The sequence below is a fragment of the Sapajus apella genome, unplaced genomic scaffold, assembly GCF_009761245.1.
Source record: "Sapajus apella isolate SASKATOON/1434 unplaced genomic scaffold, GSC_monkey_1.0 scaffold7, whole genome shotgun sequence".
Taxonomy (NCBI): Eukaryota; Metazoa; Chordata; class Mammalia; order Primates; family Cebidae; genus Sapajus; species Sapajus apella.
In genome coordinates, this window is record NW_022436947.1 from 19,824,229 (window position 1) to 19,845,299 (window position 21,071).

Genomic DNA, 21,071 nt, shown 5'->3' on the forward strand with positions numbered 1-21,071 from the left:
TTGGTGATTTCTGGCAGTTGGGTCACTTGTCGCCTCTTAAGAAAAGCATCTGGCAGACGCCTCCCCTAACACGTCCCTCCCTGCTCCATCACTGCTTGGCCGGGGCTCTGAAGCGCATTCCCCACATGTTCAGACTAGAACCTGGCAAAGATATCCAGAGATATAGAACCTGTTATACTAAAGGTTTTACATACTGCTATAAATCAAAAATAAGGATAATGTTTTAAAGGAACTAATTCGATGGATCTAAGATTATTTGATACTTCTCCGTTATCTATTTTGTTGTGTGTGTATATGTGTTTGTGTGCATACATTTTATCTGTACATACACACACGTATATTTATACAGTATGGATGAGTTTTTGTTTAAAAATAATCCAGAATTCCTATTTTCAAGTCCTTTATTTGACACACACTCTTCCCAGACACAAACCAGGGAAGGTTTGGCTTTGACCCAACAGTTTTGACTTTTTTGTCTGCAGAGGCAGCATAACAAGTTCACGATCAGTGGTGAAGGGAAGGCATTTATTTTCACTGTATTTAGTAACAGTTTACTAAAGATGACTGCCCAGGGATGCTTCCATTGGAAGAGAAATCGACTTCAAGAAGCTCAGTACTTCAAAGACTTATGATGACCCCAGGAAAGAGAAAAACACCACGTAAGCCAGTCACTCACTTTATGATTGCCCGCTCTTCTGAGAAATAAGAACTTGAGATTCAATGCCTGTATCAGCCTCATCTCAGAGTCCATAAATAATTCATGGATGGTATCAATTTATTTATAGGATAGGTGGCCAAGAGAGAGTTCCGGCTGTTTACCAATAACATGGCCCTGGAAACTCCATCCTATTGAAATAATTCCTGTTCTTGGCAGGAATAACTTGAGCTAAGGGTGTATCCACACCCTTTTAAAAACATGCCATTGATTTTGCATAACTAATATAAGCATTGAAATGGGTATTCTATAGAGGCAAGTGTGAACAGAGATCAGTTTTTCCCCAGTGGGTATGCCCACGTGGTGGAAACTGAGGAACCCAAATTTATGCCATTTGATGACTAAACTCATTTTGGGCTACAAAGGCATTGTTTCAGTTTTCATTCATACTATTTTTAATTCAGACCAAATTTTATCGTATAAGTAGCAGAGTAGTTGCAAATAATTCCATGCCCTGCCAATGACATAGGCCCTGATTTTTAACAAAAGACTCATAAACTCCTTTTATGATATTGTAAAACTGGAGAGCCCATGCCCATTAAAACATAAGCTTCATGTTACATGTAATTAAGGTAAAAAGGAGAACATAAAAATGTAAGCTTAAAATGTATCTTGGATTACATATTAAATGCACACAGAAAAATACTGCATAAGTCCCATTTCAAAGGCAAAGGTAAGGACAAGCAAGAATGATCACAGTAGATGAATGAGCCCTTCAATGAAAAAACAGTAAAAAATGGGTTGCTATTTCAAGTTCTTGAGGATATACTATATTGATAATTAGAGCATATTTTCTATTTTTTCTGATTTAAAATCGGAAAATATCATTAGAATTACATTCACTTCCTATTTGGCTAATCTAAGTTGTAATTTTTGGTCCACTAAAGACTTAAAATTATTATTTGCTTTTTCTTTGGAAATTGGGCCCTCCAATGTGATTTGCATGCTGAGAAGAGGCCGAAGAGAGATATCCAAGCACTGTCAAAGGTAGCAGGAAGGTGCTCATATACAGCCATCCCCAAACCCAGTGGAGAAGCATTTCTCCTGATATGAAGGCCTATGCTGTAGCTTCCTTTCAATCCTTCACTGACTGTGATGTACCTCATGGACTATCTGGGGCTGCATTACATTCAGTATTGGTTATATTACAAGTTACGACATATATTTGTTTCATTTTAGTGTCCTTAAATTGTTTTCTAATATTCAAATTTATGATTTAATTTTAAAAGCATACCAATTAGGGACCAAATAAAAAATTTGAGACTGGAAAGAAAATTAAAATGTTTACCTTGATGCCATACAATGAAATTTCAATCAGGATATTTTGAACAAGGTTTATCATAAAAAAGAAAGTGGAAATACAATTGAACAAAATACATAAATAAATCACATACCATCATCATTAAACTGTATAGTTATCGCTAAAAGCTACATCTAATTGATGCACTTCACCAGCCAACCATAAAATAAGTCACTATATAGTTGAGAATCAATTGAATACATTTTGTATTTATGAAACCATGTTACTTCTGAATTCTTATGTAACAATAATCAATTGTAATTATTTTGCTTTTAAAACATATCTAAACAGTTTAATGGATTTCACAGGAATTACCCTTTCATATTAAAAAAGTATAATTTTTTTAAATTTTATATAATAAAATGAGTCATGTGATGCTACACATAAATCACCTAAGAAGACATCTTGGTTAGAGATATTAAATGTCTATTCATATCTAATCTATAATACAATATTTTTCCCAGATGAATTACAAAAAGGGCTAGAAAAAAAATATTTGAAAAACAGAATTTTAAAAAGTCCTCTGCAGAGAGTGCTACAGACTTGGGAGAAAACATCACTCAACATAAATCAAATCTAAAACCTAAGCTACCTAAATAGTACTACGCTGTAGGAATTCTTTTATGGTGTTTTCCCAGAAGTGACAGTTTTTATTTTGCCACTACTATTAGTTGGTTTTAAGTAATAATTTCTTTTTAACTTGCAAATAGACTTACACAATTTAAATACTCTTGATAAGTTTTTACAATAATATTTGATCATGTATGTAGTGTGTTAAAGCATAGTGATCTGATGTTTAATAGGACCATAAAAGAAATTCTTTACATTTCAGCAAACATAAAGAAAACACATGGGATACCATTTTAGAGGAACTGCATGGTCTATATGAATGAGAAAAAAAATGAGTTCTACATCCCCCTACACCAAGTGAATGAATCATCAAAGAAATAAGAAGTTGATAATAGCAGTTACTGCAGCAATAAAAACATGATAAAAGGCTTTTTGACAGTATGAAACCTTGGAAGTTGTGCCAAATACAAAAGCTTGTTTGTAGGTGCTGGCAGTATCCTATTGTCTTTAGTAGGTCTTTGGGGGTTCCTGAACAACTTCTGGTTCATCCCCTTAAGCTGAAGTGATCTATTAAAATGCCTTAGTTTCCAAGAGCAATAAAAATCATTTGAACTTTATGTACACATTAAAAAAAAAAAAACTACAGTAGCATTTGGAGAGCAATTAGTCCTTGATCCACTCAAAATGGAATCTGCTATGCTATCACTTTGTGCTTGAACACGTATGTATTTTTGAAGTTATCAGTTTATATGAGCTTCATTGGTCATTTTTGTTTATTTTAAATACAGTAATAGCCACTGGTCTTGATGAATCTGGGGATTTTTTATAAGATAAAGTTTCAGGTAAATTTTAGATGAAGAAATTGTTTCAGCATTTACTCACATGAAGGACCCCTTTGGAAAATACTTCATAAAATCCTAACCCTGATTAAGTATCTAGGCTCTTAATCTCACCACTATATTAGACACCCCTTCCTGCTCTACCAAAGCATTATACCTTTGAAACAACTCTTACTGGGTTACATAATTTTGAGCCATTTCTATATTTCTTCTTGGATTTGTTCAGTGAAAGGGCTCTAAAAGAAGACATTTCAAATTCAGAATATTATTAGTTTTTTTCCTCTATAAACATCATGGGAAATATTTTGATCTCAAAACTCAGTAATTTCTTCCAACAAATTCTTAAGTAGGAATCACTGCTCTATAGAGAAGACTTCTAGGCATGTGGGCAAATAACACAAGGAAGATTTAATGACCCAAATATAAACCCAACCAGTAGGCAAATGTGAGCCCTTCTTTTTCATGTCTGTGCAGGATCTTATCTACCTACTTGGGTGGCTGGCAAATAGTATACTGTGCCTTTAAACACACACACTTGCACGCACGCACGCACACACACACACACACACACGCCCACCCACACACAAGATCAACAGTGATGCTTGCAAATGTTTATGCAGTTATTCTTGACTTTTAATGTTATAAATGTTTTTTTTTTAGTTTAGTTTGGATTGGATTCTAATAAATTCTTACCAAAATAATACATTTCCTGTAACTTTTACATCTAAAAATAAGCTAAAATACCTACTCCCATTTTTTTCTCCCACTGAAATTAGGAACTTGTTAAATACATGCAAACACATGAGTATACGCATATGCATACACCTAGGTAAAATAAAATGCAGTTTTCGTTAAGGATCAATTAAAATGATTCCTAGCATTAGTGTCTTCTTCTTAATGTTTTTAAAAAGCTTGTCACAACATTACATTATCTCCAAACACTTTGGTCATTGCACAGTGGGGAGTTCGCCTGATCACAAACTTAGACAATATTAAGCTTAGAAGGAACAATATAGTTAATCCTGTTTAACCACACTGTAATACTTGAATCCACATGATAATATCCCTGCCAAGTGGTCACTGTTTGCATGGTTGTACATCTTCAGTAAAAAAGAAAATAAAAGATACTCTGTGAACACAGACTATTACTAGTAAGACATTTATTTATTAATGATATTATTACAATTGTTTCTAAAATCCATTATTATTTCAGCAGTGCAGAGGTACATACCAGACTAACCTCAGTCAGATGATTATGGTTAGGTCAAAAGAAAATTACAAGAAATACTGATTGTAATACTGCTATAGAGTACACAATATGTTAAAACATGATGAAGAGGCTGCATACATTGGTAACATTTTGTGTCATTAAAAAAAATCACTGAAAACCTAAAAATGATGTTTGCATTTAAGTGTATACTAGAAAAGTCTTTTATTTTTAAAGTTAATTCTGCATCATTCTCCTGAAAAAAACTATCATATGTAAGATGCAGATTTGTATTGTTTATATCAAGTGATATTTGCATTTATGTAAATATAATTTAAGACAGTTAAATATAAATTCATGTTTATCTTCATATAAAAATATATATAAAAATAGAGTATTTAAAGGAGGTGGATATTCATACAAAAGAATTGATCAATCAAAATAGGTGTTTTTTTCTAGTATGGTAGTGAAATTGAGGTATTTGTACATTTGGTAATTTCAGCCATGTATTGAATTAAACCTATCGGCTTCCCACTTACCCCAAAAAAGACAAACCTTTAAAATCCAGTAACTGTGTGATGTTATCTCACAACAAAGCATTTGTATAATAAAGAAATTTACCATTTTGAGCCTAAACAGATAGAAGAGATACAAATAATACATACCTAATTCTTACTACTAGAATTAGGTATGTATAATATGTATGCCACAGTTTTAATTAAAATAAAAATTTTATGTCTACTCTAAATTTGGATTGGATACAGTTGCTCAGGAAAATCATAATATAGATTCTAGTAACATAATACTACTTGTGGGCATATGCAAATGCTTGATGGGAAAAAATTCCTGTGGATTTGAGAATGCATAATCCTTTGCAAAGTATTTACATAACATGTAATTGTAATTTTAAGTTACATAGGGCTGTAACGGCAAACACAAGATTTGAGTAATATCATCAATGAAACGTAATAAAGTAATACATGAGGAACTACATTTTTTTGCTCACTTTAAAATCATGTATTTCATCAATTCAGACTGCCGTTACCCATCCAAGTTTACAGACAGGACAAGAGGGAATGTTTATGAAAAACACAAGAAGTGTAAAGTTAAATATATTGGTGTTTTAACTATAAAATACTTCGCTTTATATCTCTCTCACAGAATCTCTTCAAGTTCCCTGTGGAACATTCTTGTTCTTTTCCTTTCATTAATAAAATTTAAAAAAGTATAGGAGTAAATGTTTTTCATAAGCATTAGATTCACAAAGCCTAAGCCATCATAAACACCACATTTTCTCTTGGTAATGAATGCAAGCACAACCTCTATGTGCCAGTGGAATGTAACTGGTTTTTCTCCTTTTCAATATTGATGTACCTATAGAGATGGTAAGACAAGACAAAAGAGCATTATCCTTTTTTTCACATAATTCAAGTGTTTATATTTCTCTTTATTATCACAATGCCATATCTGGCCCACAGTGGTTCTGGTTAAAAATTATGTTTCAAGTAACGTTTTTCTAGTTATATATTTCACTGTGAAATGAACTGGTGTTCAAGGTCACATCTTGAATTCATAAAGCTGTAAGAAAAAGTGTTATCATTGCTTTGTTTTAGCTGTGTGTGTACTGGTGTGCATACATGTGCTGGTGTGCACAAGCTTGTGTGGTCAATCCCAAATGTGTGTGATGCACAGTGCTTGGCTCCTAGACCATTGTCCAAGTGAGTAGCTTGTCTCCAGCTCCAGATTCAGTTCTCCTGCAGGGAGCCTACATAGTCCTTTTACTTGTACACATCCTGCTGAGAAGGATTTCAGAACAAACCTGATTTATTGGACCTCTGACATGATATGGTGATTGAAAATTTGTTACAGTGCCTTGTTGTAGTTTGCTTTGATTGCTGAAATATCTTCCTATGACATGATTTCTTGATCTTTTCATTTTAATAAAGTGATATTCTTTGGATAATTTTGATTTCACTACCTGCAAATGAAGAGCAAGAAAATTGTGAGGCAAAATCAAGAACATCTGATCCCTGTATAACTAACTCTCAGACTTGAACACGCATCTCTGCCACACAGATGTTGCCAAAGGGGCATGAATATGACTTACGTAACCAAGAATGGCCATAACTTATGCTTCAAAAAAAAACCAATGTTAAAATTCAACTTTGTCACTTTTCTTACCTCATTGCAGCTGCCTCCAATGCAACTAAGGAACAGTTTCAGATGATTTCTCTACCACTCTTTTCTCTCTCTCTCTCTCTCTCTCTTTCTCTCTCTCTCTCTCTCTCTCTCTCTCTCTGTGTGTGTGTGTGTGTGTGTGTGTGTGTGTGTGTGTGTGTGTGTGTGTGTGTTTTCAGACCAGGTGTCCTAACATACAGCTTGACAGAGCACCACAATAGGAAAGGCACTGGTGTGCCTTTGCCGGGCCAATGATTCAAACATGGTGCCCTAAACCTGTCATGGCACTCTTCTATAAAATGGCAACTAAAACTATTTTCAGAGAAAAGAAAAATATTTTTTCCATTGCAGACTTATAAGCTAACTGTTATTTTTAGTGGTTTTGTTGCTCTGGGCACTTAGTATCTTATGGAATCTGGAGAGCTGCCTGTGTACTGTTAAGCTAATAACTTTGTATATTTGGAGATATAAATGTAGATTTAGTTTTAGACTTAATTTTTCTTTTGAATAGAAGGCTAAAGTAAATCCATCTTGGATGCCAATACACCATGTTGACTTCTGATTAACCCCAATCCTGGGAAGGTCTGTAAGATTTCCAGTATGTCTATTGTTCCTTGTGTAAGAGCAGACTTATGTTATATCCTGCCCTTAGGTCAAAACAACCTTGATGTTTTCATGCTTCAGTCTTCCTACACATCCCTGTGAATCACCATTTTCCAATGGCATATAAGCCCTGGTCTGGGGCAACAATGGTGCAGGGATCCACCATCTTGTCTTGCTGCCACCTGAGACACAGACATGGCTTCTGTTTGTAAGTCCCTTTTAAATGTTTCTTTAGAAGAAAATAGATTTGTTGGCCTGTCTTCAGCCTCTTAGCTTCCTGAGCTTCTGAAGGTAGGTTTGCATAGATCTGCCTACCACAGAGAACAGTGGTGTTAAGAAACATCATTCATAAGGCATAAAAGGGAATATAATAAAATTTTATTTCCTGTTTCTATTCCTATTCCTATTTGCTAGTTCCCCACCACAAGCTACTAAATTCTCTCCCCAAATATATTGTTAGTTTCTAGTGATTTCATTCATGGTTACTTTACATATGTATATATGTAAAGACATCCAAACAAAGAGGCTACATTTATAATCTACTTGTACATTTTACATAATTTGTCCTGGTGAAATCATATAATTATCAACTTTAATTATTGGGTTAATCAAACTCAGGCTGTTAGCACTAGAGAGCAAAGGGAAGACCAAAAGAGAGATTGGGGAAAAGCTGGGAAGTAGAAAAAGAGAGAATGGGAAAGAGAGAAAGTACTGATAAGGATGTTTTGGGTGTCTATATAAATGAATAACAAATAGGGAAGCTGGCAAAATAGCTGAATAGGAACAGCTCCAGTGTGCAGCTCCCAGTGAGTTCAACACAGAAGGCAAGTGATTTCTGCATTTCCAACTGAGGCACCCAGTTCATCATTGGGACCAGCTGAGGTACCCAGTTCATCTCACTGGGACCCACTAGACAGTGGGTGCTGCCCATGGAGGGCAAGCAGAAGCAGGGTGGGGCATTGCCTCACCTGGGAAGCACAAGGAATCAGGAAACTCCCTCCTATAGCCTAGGGAAGCCATGAGGGACTGTACCATGAGGGTTGGTGCTATCCTGCCCAGATACTATGCTTTTTCCTTCGTCTTCACAAACCACAGACCAGAAGATTCCTTTGGGTGCCTACCACCGGGGCCCTGGGTTTCAAGCACAAAATTGGGTGACTGTTTGGGCAGACACTGAACTAGCTGCAAGAGTTTATTTTCATGCCTTAATGGCAGCTGGAATGCCAGTAAGAAAGAACCATTCACTCCCCTGAAAGTGGGGCTGAAGCCAGGGACCTGAGTGGTCTTGCTCAGCAGATCCTACACCATGGAGCCCAATAAGCCTAGATCCACTGGTTTGAAAGTCTGAAGTTGACCTGGGATGCTCCAGCTTGGTGGGGAGAGAGGCATCCACCATTACTGAGGTTTGAGTAGGCAGTTTTTCCCTCAGTATAAACAAAGCCACCTGGAAGTTCAAACTGGGTGGAGCTCACCACAGCTTGGCAAAGCCACTGTAGCCAGACTGCCTCTCCAGATTCCTTTTCTCTGGGTAGGGCATCTCAGAAAGAAAGGCAGTAGCCCCAGTCAGGGGCTTATGGATAAAACTCCCATCTCCCTGGGACAGAGCACTGAAGGGAAGAGGCGGCTGTGGGTGCAGCTTCAGCAGACTTAAACGTTTCTGTCTGCCAGCTCTGAAGAGAGCAGTGGATCTCCCAGCACAGTGCTCAAGCTCTGCTAAGGGACAGACTGCCTCCTCAAGTGGGTCCCTGACTCCCATGGCTCCTGACTGGGAGACATCTCCCAGCAGGGGTTGATAGACACCTTCCACAGCAGAACTCCAGCTAGATTCTGGTGGGTACCTCTCTGGGACATAGCTTCCAGAGGAAGGAGTGGGCAGCAATCTTTGCTGTTCTGCAGCCTCTGCTGGCGATGCCCAGGCAAACAGGGTCTGGAGTGGACCTCCAGCAAACTCCACCAGACCTGTAGCAGAGGCTCCTGACTGTTAGAAGGAAAACTAACAAACAGAAAGCAATAGCATCAACAACAACAAAAGGGAAGCCCATGTAAAAACCCCATCCAAAGGTCACCAACATCAAAGACCAAAGTTAGATAAATCCACAAAGATGAGGAAAAAAACAGTGCAAAAGGCTGAAAACTCCAAAAACCAGAATGTCTTTTCTCCTTGAAAGGATCACAACTCTGTGCCAGCAAGGGAAAAAACTGAATGGAGAATGAGTTTGATGAATTGACAGAAGTAGGCTTCAGAAGGTGGGTAATGAAAAACTCCTTTGAGCTAAAGGAGCATGTTGTAACCCAATGCAAGAAAGCTAAGAACCTTGACAAAAGTTACAAGAACTGCTAACTAGAATAACCAGCTTCGAGAAGAACATAAATGACCTGATGGAGCTGAAAAAGACAGCATAAGAACCTTGCGAAGCATACACAAATATTAATAGCTGAATTGATCAAGTGGAAGATAGGATATCAGGGATTGAAGATCAACTTAATGAAATAAAGAATGAAGACAAGATTAAAGAAAAGAGAATGAAAAGGAATGAACAAAGACTCCAAGAAATGTGGGACTATGTGAAAAGACCAAACCTATGTTTGACTGGTGTACCTGAAAGTGATGGGGAGAATGGAACCAAGTTGGAAAACACAATGTAGGATATAATCCAGGAGAACTTCCCCAACCTAGCAAGACAGGCCAACATTCAAATCAGGAAATACGGAAATACCACTTGACCCAGCAATCCCATTACTGGGTATATACCTAAAGGATTATAAATCATTCCACTATAAAGACACATATGTTTATTGCAGCAGTGTTCAAAACAGCAAAGACTTGGAACTAACCCAAATGCCCATCAATGATAGACTGGATAAAGAAAATAGGGCACATATACACCATGAAATACTAAGCAGCCATAAAAAAGAATGAGTTCATGTCCTTTGCAGGGACATGGATGAAGCTGGAAACCATTCTCAGTAACCTAACCCAAGAACAGAAAACCAAACACCGCAAATTCTTACTCATAGGTGGGAGTTGACCAATGAGAACACATGAACACAGGGAGGGGAACATCACACACTGGGGCCTGTTGGGGGTGGGGGTCTAGAGGAGGGATAGCATTAGGAGAAATACCTGATGTAGATGATGGGTTGATGGATGCAGCAAACCACCATGACATGTGAACGTGCACATTCTGCACATTGTATCCCAGAACTTAAAGTTTATATTTAAAAAACATTAGCCAAGTGTAGTGGTGCATGCCTGTAATCCCAGCTACTTGGGAGGCTGAGGCAGGAGAATCACTTGAACCTGGGAGGCAGAGGTGGTGGTGAGTCAAGATTGCACCACTGCACTCCAGCCTGGGCAAGAGAGTGAGACTCTATCTCCAAAAAAAAAATAAATAAAAAAATGTTGTAGGTAATGAATGATGACAACTTTGTATGTAAATGTCAAATAAATACACAATTCAAAAAAAAAAAAAAGGAAAATGAACTATGGCACATTAAAGATGAGCATAAAATCTCTAAGAAAAAAAGAAGTCTAGAGAAATTAGCAGGTTGTATCGAGGAATCCCTGTGGACTGTAATTTCGAGCTCAGTTTGCAGTTAACTACTGATTAATATTCTAGGTCCTGGGGTTGAAATTTTCTACCGTGTACAGCTCTTTCCACTCTTATTTGGCTATATGGTAACTCTAAATACGAAAGGCAGGAGAGGTGCACCAATGCTTTCCTGAAAGTTTTGTCCATTTTGGAGGAGGTTTGTACTCACAGCAAGATTAGTGAACAGTCTTCAGGAAGTTTATTTAAGGAAACATTTAAGCATAAATATAACATTCGACCTTGAAATAATATTATTCCAGTGTTCTGAAGCCAAAATAGGGTTAATTTTGTTTATACAATTTTATCTAGAATTCTGGCTTTTGCAAGTGTCTGATGGTCTGCATACTAATTATATGCAAAATAAAAAAGTTATTTTCATCTCAATGCAAAAGGTTATAGTTCTTTAAATGTTATTTTAATATTTGTGTGATTTTAGGATTGAATTTAAGTTGCACTGCAAACCATGGATAATGCTGGTGTAGATGATTACAACAATCTTAAATGTGATCCATAAATGGGATATACAAAAACACAGACCTTGAGTGTATCTGCTGAAGCATATGGCTTCCATTTGGGAGTAGTGTCATTATTTTGACAGATCTCAATGGGAAGGTTGATAATCTATTTCTATTTTTTGGAGATCCCTAAATTGATGTCTGACAAAGGAAATCAGGATGATGGGGTCTCCTGTAGATTCGGAGGACCAGGCTAATCCTTCTATAGGGCCAATGCTTCCATACATTCTTCAAGATGGAACGCTTCATGACCAGGCCAGTGATTGGCCCGACAACACTTAATTCACTTGGTTTCCCTTGAAAATTATTTTGTAGAAAAATGCAAAGATGATGTTTCCTAATCCCTACGTTAAATCATTATCATCCTGATACTGAGTTCTATCTGTATATAGAGAATTAGTTCAATTTTGATTTGTCAAAATGTAGATGTAAAAATTCCTTTCAAAATGCTATTGTGAATTGAATCCAGGAGCATTCAAAATATCTGATAGTATTATATGCTATGTCATTAGCCTGTACAATTTATTTCATGAATGCAAAATGTTTCAATATTATGAAATATTTCATTATAGAAAATTAACAAACAATGATATGTAACTGTATGATTGTTTACCCTGAAAATCCAAGTAACATACTAAAAATTAATTAATTATAAAGTTAACATTTGAAAATTTTATAGCTTTTCTGTAGTCTATCAATAATTAGTAAGAAATATATTAGAAAAAAGATCCCATTACAATACTGAAACAACTTCACTAAATTCAACAGTGATATATGGGATGCAGGTGAAAAATATATAAAAAGTTTAATGAATCATTAAAAGGCACATGAACAAATGCAGACATGTCATGTCAAATCTTCCCAAGTTAATTAAAGTGCTATTCCAATTGTAATTACAGAAGAATTTGGGGAAAATGTGACAAAGAAATTTTAAAATACATCTTAAAGAATAACTGTAGGAAAATAGTTAAGACCATTTGGAAAGAAAAAAAAGTAATTAGAGGAGACTTTCAATAGCAGGTATTCATTAGTCACTATGAATAGAGTCTACAATTATGACTCATTATGATTTAAGTCTACCATCAGCTGACTGAAGGAGTGCTAGTGGTCACAAACTTGGTCCTTCCTCTCTGGTTCCTGGTAAGCAAAGTATCTTAGAGAGTCACCAACATCACTGAAGGTTTCCTTGGCTTCCTTGCCAAAATTAAAATGTTGCTTCTCCAGGAAGACACCACAACCGTTGTGTGTTTGTGTGTGTGAGTGTGTGTGTGTGTGTGTGTGTGTGTGTGTGTGTGTGTGTGGCGGGAGTATCTGGGGGTTATAAAAGGGTGGCACTCATGGTGGTGCTACTCGTCCTACCATGGTTTATGATCTTTAAATCCCAGGTGATATGGTTAGACTTTGTGTCCCTGCCCAAATCTTGAATTGTAATCCTTATAATCCCCACATGTCAAGGGAGAGACCAGGTGGAGGTAATTGAATCATGGAAGTTGTTTCCTCCATGCTGTTTTCATGACAGTGAGTTCTCATGGGATTTAATTATTTTATAAGGGGCTCTTCCTCCTTCATTTGGCACTTCTCCTTCCTGCTACCTTGTGAGGAAGTTGCCTGCTTCCCCCTTTGACTTCTGTTTCCTGAGGCGTCCTCAGCCATGCTGAACTATGAGTCAATTAAACCTCTTTCCTTTATAAATTGTGCAGTCTCAGGAAGTCCTTTATAGCAGTACGAAAATGGACTAATACACTAAATGTAGTTGGTTTTCTCTGAACACCTAGTGCTACTTCAAGGATACCACTTTTCCATCTGCAGCCTTCAATCCTGCTCTTTGTGGATGCATGTCATCCAGTGACAACTTTCTCTAACATCTCTCCATTGCTGCCATCCACCAACTTCTTGAGCACAGCTATAATCCTGTTATCATCCTAGATATTAACTGGATTTATAAAAATCAAATTTGATCAGCCACTCCTCTTATAACTCTTCAGAATCTCCCACGGGTAAGAGAAAACGTGCCAGTGGAAAAGTAGTGTGTCTTCTAGGAGGATCCCAGGTTTGGACTGAGGGATTCAGTAATACATAGGCCTGTGTAATGTACTGACAGGCAGGCATTCCTGCCATGCTTGTTTAGTTAAGAGGCTGAGAAACCCCTGGGGAAAGAACCCAGAGGCTGTGTCTTCTACTTAATTTCAGATGCAACTTGGCATGTCTCACCTCTACAAATGTGAGTGACATGATTTGTCCATATCCCCACCCAAATCTCATCTTGAATTGTAGTTCCTATAATCCTCACATGTCATGAGATGGACTGGTGGGCGGAAACTGAATCATGGGGGCAGTCACCTCCATGCTGTTACAAGATAGTGAGTGAGTTCTCCAGAGATCTGATGGTTTTATGAGGAGCATTTCCCCTCTTTGCCCTGCACTACTCCTTGCTGCCACCATGTGAAGAAAGATGTGTTTGCTAGGAAGCATGATTTTCCACCATGCTTTTCTACCATGCTTTCCACAATGATTGTAAGTTTCTTGAGGCTTCCCCAGCCATGTTGAATTGTGAATCAATTACACTTCTTTCCTTTACAAATCACCCAGTCTTGGGTATGTCCTTACAGTAGTGTGAGAACAGACTAACACAGTAAATTGGTACCTGGTAGTGGGGCACTGCTGTAAAGATACCCAAAATGTGAAAGTGACCTTGGAACTGGATAACAAGTAGAGGTTGGAATAGTTTGGAAGGATCAGAAGGATATAGGAAAATGTTTGGAACTTCCTAGAGACTTGTTGAATGGCTTCGACCAAAATGCTGATAGTGACATGGACATTAAAGTCCAGGCTGAGGTGGTCTCAGAGGGAGATATGGAACTTGTTGGGAACTGAAGCAAAGGTGACGTGACTCTTGTTATCCTTTAGCAAAGAGACTGGTGGCATTTTGCCCCTGCCTTAGAGATCTGTGGAACTTTGAACTTGAGACAGATGCTATAGGGTATATGGTAAAAGAAATTTCGAAGCAGCAAATGTTCAAGAGGAAGCAGAACTTAAAAGTTTGGAAAATTTGCACCCTAATGATATGACAGAAAAGAAAAACACATTTTGGGGGAGAAATTTAAGCCAGCTGCAGAAATTTGCATAAGTAATTAGGAGCCAAATGTTAATCACAAAGACAATGGGGAAAATGTCTCCAGGGCATGTCAGAGATCTTCATGGCAGCTGCTCCCATCACATGTCTGGGTGCTTAGGAGGGAAAATGATTTAGTGGGCTAGGCCCAAAGCCCCATGCTCTTTGCAGCCTTAGGACATGGTGTTCTGTGGTCCAGCTGCTTCAGCTCCAGTCATGGCTAAAAGAGGCAAAGATATAGCTCAGGCCATTACTTCAGAGAGTGCAAAGCCCCAAGTCTTGGTGGCTTCCACATGGCGTTGGGCCTGTGGGTATGCAGAAGACAATAATTGAGGTTGGGAACCTCCACCTAGATTTCAGAGGATGTATGGAAAAGCCTGGATGTCTAGGCAGAAGTTTGCTGCATGGGCAGAACCTTCATGGAGAACCTCTGCTAAGACAGTGCAGAAGGGAAATGTGGGGTTAGAGCCCCCACACAGAGTCCCTACTGGTGCACTACTGAATGGAGCTGTGAGAAGAGGGCCATTGTCCTCCAGACCCCAGAATGGTTGATCCACCAACAGCTTGCACTGCGTGCCTGGAAAAGCCACAGACATTCAACGCCAGCCTGTGAAAGCAGCTAGGAGCGGGGTGTATCCTGCAAAGCCACAGGGGAACTGCCCAAGGCTGTGGGAGACCATCTCTTGCATCAGCATGACTTGGATGTGAGACCTGGAGTCAAAGGAGGCTATTTTGGAACTTTAAAGTTTAATAATTGCCCTGCTAGATTTCAGACTTGAATGTGGCCTGTAGCCCCTTTGTTTTGGCCAACTTCTCCCATTTGGAATGTGTGTATTTACCCAATGTCTGTACCCCCATTTTATCTAGGAAGTAATTAACTTGCTTTTGGTTTTTCAGGCTCATAGGTGGAAGGGACTTGCCTTGTCTCAGATGAGACTTTAGACTTGGACTTTTGGGTTAATGCTGGAATTAGCTAAGATTTTGGAGGACTGTTGGAAAGGCATGATTATGTTTTGAAATGTGCGGACATGAGATTTGGAGAGGGGCTGGGGTGGAATGATATGGTTTGCCTGTGTCTCCACCCAAATCTCATCTTGAGTTTTAGTTCCCATAATCCCCACATGTTATGATAGGAACCTGGTGGGAGGTATTAATAATTGAATCATGGGGGCAGTTATCTCCATGATGTTCTCATGATAGTGAGTTCTCACAAGATCTGACAGTTTTATAAGGGGCTTTCCCCCCACTTAACTCTGTACTTCTTTTTGCTGCCACCATGTAAAGAAGGACATGTTTGCTTCCCCTTTTGCCATGATTGTAAGTTCCCTGAGTCCTCCCCAGTGATGCTGAACTATGCATCGATTAAACCTCTTTCCTTTATAAATTACCCAGTCTCAAGTATGTGCTTATAGCGGTGTGAGAATAGACTAATACAGTGAGATTACCTGATTTCCATGATTATGAGCAACTATAAGTAAATGCTGAAAAAAGTGTTTGACTAAACAGTGTAACTCATTGGAGCCCAGGCTTTGGAAACCCTCCAACTGAGAATATACAAAAGGACACAGTAAAGCTTTGCACAGAGACTTGTGCAGATTTGAGACCCACTCTGGGAGTGGGCTTATCCCAGAGTCCCTGTTGGGGAGGACCTGTAACACTTACACAGAGTTAAAGTTCCAACATGAGCAGATGAGAAACAGAGTCCAGGTAAATGGGGTCACATATATTGTATTTAAAGTGTCTGTGTGTCTCTCTTCCCTGCTCTCAGTGGCTAGAAATCTAAACAGGAGCTGGAATTCATTGCATGCTCAATACATTTTAGTTAAACTGGCAAATACATTTTATCTTATATTATTGTTTTCTTGTCTAGATGAAGGCTGCAAATTCCTTTGTGGATAGCTTTCTAGAACTTGATGGAAAAATACAAATTAAAAGCTAAGTACAAGAAGGATTCAATACTGAGATAGAAGAATAGGAAAATTCACATTGCCAATTAAAATGAGGTTTAAACTACCATTTCCTAAAATGTTTATGGTGAAATAAGTAGTTCTACATAAAGCCCAATCTTAGATAAATCCAGTGACCATAAATGTGGTCCTAATACTTTTAATTGCATGAGATTAAAATCAAGGATGTAAGTTTAAAATGGAACTACATACCAAAGGGCTAATTGAGTCTCTAATGTAGAAGAAAGGAGTTTTTGTTTTTATTGTATATACTTATTTTTAATTGTTATAGTGAACAAGAATTCATAGAATCCTTTGTAATGAAAAAGCAGAAGAGAAACAAAATGAATCTGTATCTTGTCAAATTAAAATTTAATGATTTGTTTTTTCCATATATTATCCATCTTTCAATTTTCAGAGTTCTCTGCGTCAGGAAACACATGGAGTAATTCAGATATGGTCCCTATCCTCCAGGGGACTATATAAAGACACATGTCTGAGATACTTGAAGTAAGAACAAGAATGAAGTGACTTCAAAGACATTGTCTGAGACCAGCTCCCCAAGGTCAGGCACCATGTTGTTTCCATGTTATGAATAGTTCCTTAGTACATTCAAAAGCCTTAGCACTAATTTATGGTGGGCATGATTATCTCTTCACACAGCTATTATTCCTTTGAATGTATGTGTAAAATTCAGTGTCCAGCATTTCTGTCAAACTGCTGTTTCTGAGTCCCTGAGTTTCGAAATATTACCTTATTTTACTTACTCTTATAAGCTCTAAAGTGGAGAAAAAGGAGTCAGCTACATTTTTAAGGTTTGGAAATGTTATGCCAGTGAAAGATGTTTGATACCTGTACAATAAGGAGCAAATTGCTCCTTTCCTTTGATCTCATGTGTGGAAATGTGCCCATTTGGGTCCTTTCCAAAGTCAGAGAGCCATTTGGGGTTCTTAAAATCCAACTAAAGTGTCAACTGGAATGTGACTTTGAAAGAGAACTGCTTTGCAATACACATTAGGTTACCTTTGGGGCATAGTAATTATAGTAAACAACAAAAATGAGACATTAGAAAACATCACTGAAAGATTTAGGCCTTGACACAGAGACAAAAGGCCTCAGATGTTTGCATACAGTGGTTACCTTAATCAGAAACAAATTCTAACAGTTTGGCACATCCAAATGCTTCTCTAAATTTGGGTGCAGATGACTTGACACTGACAAAGAGACATGTGTCTCTAAGGGGAAAGGAGCTACTACATATGGTTAATAATATATACATGTAAGATTTGGCAAATGTTTGTATTATGTTAAATATGAGTGTTAAAGGACAATGTTTATTTTGTCACTCTAATCTGAAGTAACTGCTCTTCACTTTTGTGCTTTTGTGTGTGTGTATGTGAATTTGCTGTGTTGAAGTACATTTAAAAGTAGGAAGAGATTGTGAAAGACAATTGATCTCCATGAAGTGTGATAACCTATTAGATCAGCATTGTTCTATAGTCTTATAATAAAAATTATTTTTCTCACAGCAATGTTTACCTTTAATTAAGTTACATGTAAGACTTTCAAGTAAAGATTACAGTGTTTCAAAGACAAATATTTTTAATATACTGACTATAGAAATTTAGGAAAACAATTTTGGAGCTAAAATAGAGTGTTATAAGTGTAAGATCATATAGGTTATATAGATGATCACACTTTTTTGTGACTCATTGTAGTAAGAATTGAAATTCTGTGCTTTGGAGTATAGAGGTAACTTTTACTTTTTTATGGATTCCTTATACCATAAGTGATTTCCCAGTTTATAATTATAGATCTTTCCACATCTCTACACCATTAAAAATGTGGGTACAGTGACATTTTTGAAGTCATAAAAATGGCCACAATTCAACTTGACTGGATTCGGCCTATGGGAATTACAAGACTTCCCAAACAAACAAACAATTGTGTTAATTACAAAACAAAACGTTGCAACTTTTACTATTAAATGTAGGTAACTTCACCAATCAAAATTGGCTTCACATAAACAGTCATCAGAACAAGTGTATTGCCATGTCAATTAACTGCTGCATCTAAAAATAACTCTGAATTTCCAAAAAGCCAGTACAAAAGGGAAGGCTTGGTGAACTGGAAAGGTGTCAGGCAGATTATAAGCAAATACCTTTCTTGAAATTGATCTTGACCTGAATAACCCCCAAAGCACTTCTGATGTGGTTCCAAATCCACAGAATAAAATAGAAAACAATTTTTGTAGTGCGAGCGTTCCAAAATTGTCTTATACTAGATTAGAGGCTATTCTGATTACAAATATGTTTCTTGATAACGGATGGGGTCTGAAGAGGAGGCAGGGAAATGGCTTTCTGAGGTTGGAAAACATGAGATTGGCTAGGCAAATGTGCTAGTCTTAAGATAAACATATACTGTTGAAGTACTTTATGTTGGATATAGTCATTCTGCAGATGGCATTCAATCCAAGATCCAGTCACCAAATTATGACCAGCTGAAAAAGTAGCCTAAGAATTCACAAAAGTGGAATAAAAATAACATAGCAAACAATAGCTAGAAGTCAGTCCTTATAACTCATAATTTCTCTTCAGGACATCATGCAATTTTGACAGATAATAGGGAATTCTTTCATTTCATCGCTTAGCCCCCAAATATTTAATTATGGCCACATGAAATAAACTATGTTTTGATTGAAGGGAATCCAATTTCTGAATCCGTCAAAGATGCTGGGGATTGGGGGCAAGACTAAAATTTTCTTTAGGAATGAGTTTTTTGTTTTGTTTTGTTTTGTTTTGGTGTTTCCAGATTTACAGTCAGCATATTGTCTGTCTCCCACCCTTCCTCTAATCCCCAGCCCTTCTTACTCTGACAGCTGAGCCTTTGTAACTCCTGCCCTTGGAGAAAGCTGAGTGTTGGCTCTGGGAACAAATTCTGCACTGAGGTGTGAGACTGATTGTAGGGAGGTCCAGACCAGAAGTTTAGCAATTTAATATTAAACTGTTGGTTATATCTTACGCTCTCATGCATTTCCCTAGATACTAAATTCCCCTGTCTTAAACTCAGTTTCCCAAGTGGCTATGTTACTGAATTTTTATACTATTGGAATGACCTTTATTAGTCTGATTATAAGCTAATCCTTTTCTTGCTCTATTTAGATGTGCATCTTGGGTCTTGGAATCTATTGAACCTTAATACACAGGCATCTGTTTCTATCTAACTCTCCTGAACTTAAATATTTTAAGATTAAGGCACTAAATGTTATACAATTTGTGTGGGGACTAACAGTTCCAACTACTGACTTCGCTGTAGGAATTTGCTCAACATTACTCTGGCCTTTATAAAGAAGATCTTCCAGTGGGTCATTCAGTTTCTTGTCAGAAGAGCTCTCCAGTCTCCTGTCTGAGGCATCCTATGTATGACTATGGAACGCTAGGAGGTCTAGGGAAAAGTTCGGGGCTCCTCCCTTCACAGGCCAACTTTACCTTCATCTTTCTGTTTTCAGCCTCTAGATTAATTTATTCTTTACTATATTTGTGTTTCTGAGTCCAGACTTTCTGCAGTTCCATTTTGAAAGATATTGTATGTGAGGATGTAGATTCCTGACTGTATGGGCTGGGGTGAGGAACTCAGGGGTCTACCAGTTTTGCACATAGACTTTTAACCATTGTTTTCTGACCCATGTCTCAGCCTTATCTTTTTCAGCACTAGGTTCCTTTAGACTGTGGACCATTATGAGGATCTGAGCAGCAAGTATGCCTCACCCTCAGCTGGTATTTCTCTTCGCTAGGCACTTTCAGTTGTACCTTATGTTGCCTACTCAGTCAAACTTCATAGAACGAATTCAAATGAATTCAGATTTCTTGTCTGTTACGAGTTATTTCTTATTTTGTCTTTTCTTTGTGGCAGAGGGTTGGGGGGTAAGTGAGTAGCTTTATGTCTTTAAAGTATTTTTCCTGGGGTTTCAAGTGGAAGAGAATATAAATGCTTGTGGTAAATCTGCTTCATTTAGTCTGTATTTCATGCATGATTTTTTAGACCTTATACTTATGCCAATTTTCTCAAAGTGTGTTTAGTGGGGTGTTAATAGTTGTAATAAAAAAAAAGGAAAAGTGATTCTGTGGTCAGAAATGCTGGAGAAAAACTGGGTCAAACTAAGCTAACCAGCTTCTTTAGTGTAAGAGCTTCTGGGATTATTTAAAATACTAATTTTTTATCTGAGAGCCCATAAGGTGGAGGCATATTCAGTATTTCTCAAACCACAAAACCTGTTTTCACCAAATTAGAACATTAAACCTTAATGTAGGAAATGCTAATCAAAATAGTTCAAACTCTGACTTAGCTTGGTTCTTAAAGGCCAGTAATAAACTCCCTGACATAAGGGTTGATTGCAAAGAACAAGAAGGAGTTTGTGGGTCAACCTCTCTTTTTGATCCACACTGACATTCTAGGTTTCAGTATTGCAAAGGATGGGAAGTATAGCTGCCTTA

General features: G+C 37.6%; 1 protein-coding gene across 1 annotated transcript in view; it reads right to left on the reverse strand.

Moving 5' to 3' along the window:
* Positions 1-4,567: 4,567 nt before the first annotated feature.
* The window catches only part of CPED1 (cadherin like and PC-esterase domain containing 1), a 306,287-nt gene continuing 289,783 nt past the window's right edge, over positions 4,568-21,071 (reverse strand). The window contains exon 24 of the mRNA XM_032276171.1: positions 4,568-6,609. Coding sequence (XP_032132062.1) covers positions 6,397-6,609 — 213 coding nt within the window. The 3' untranslated portion in view covers positions 4,568-6,396. The remainder of the gene's footprint in view (positions 6,610-21,071) is intronic.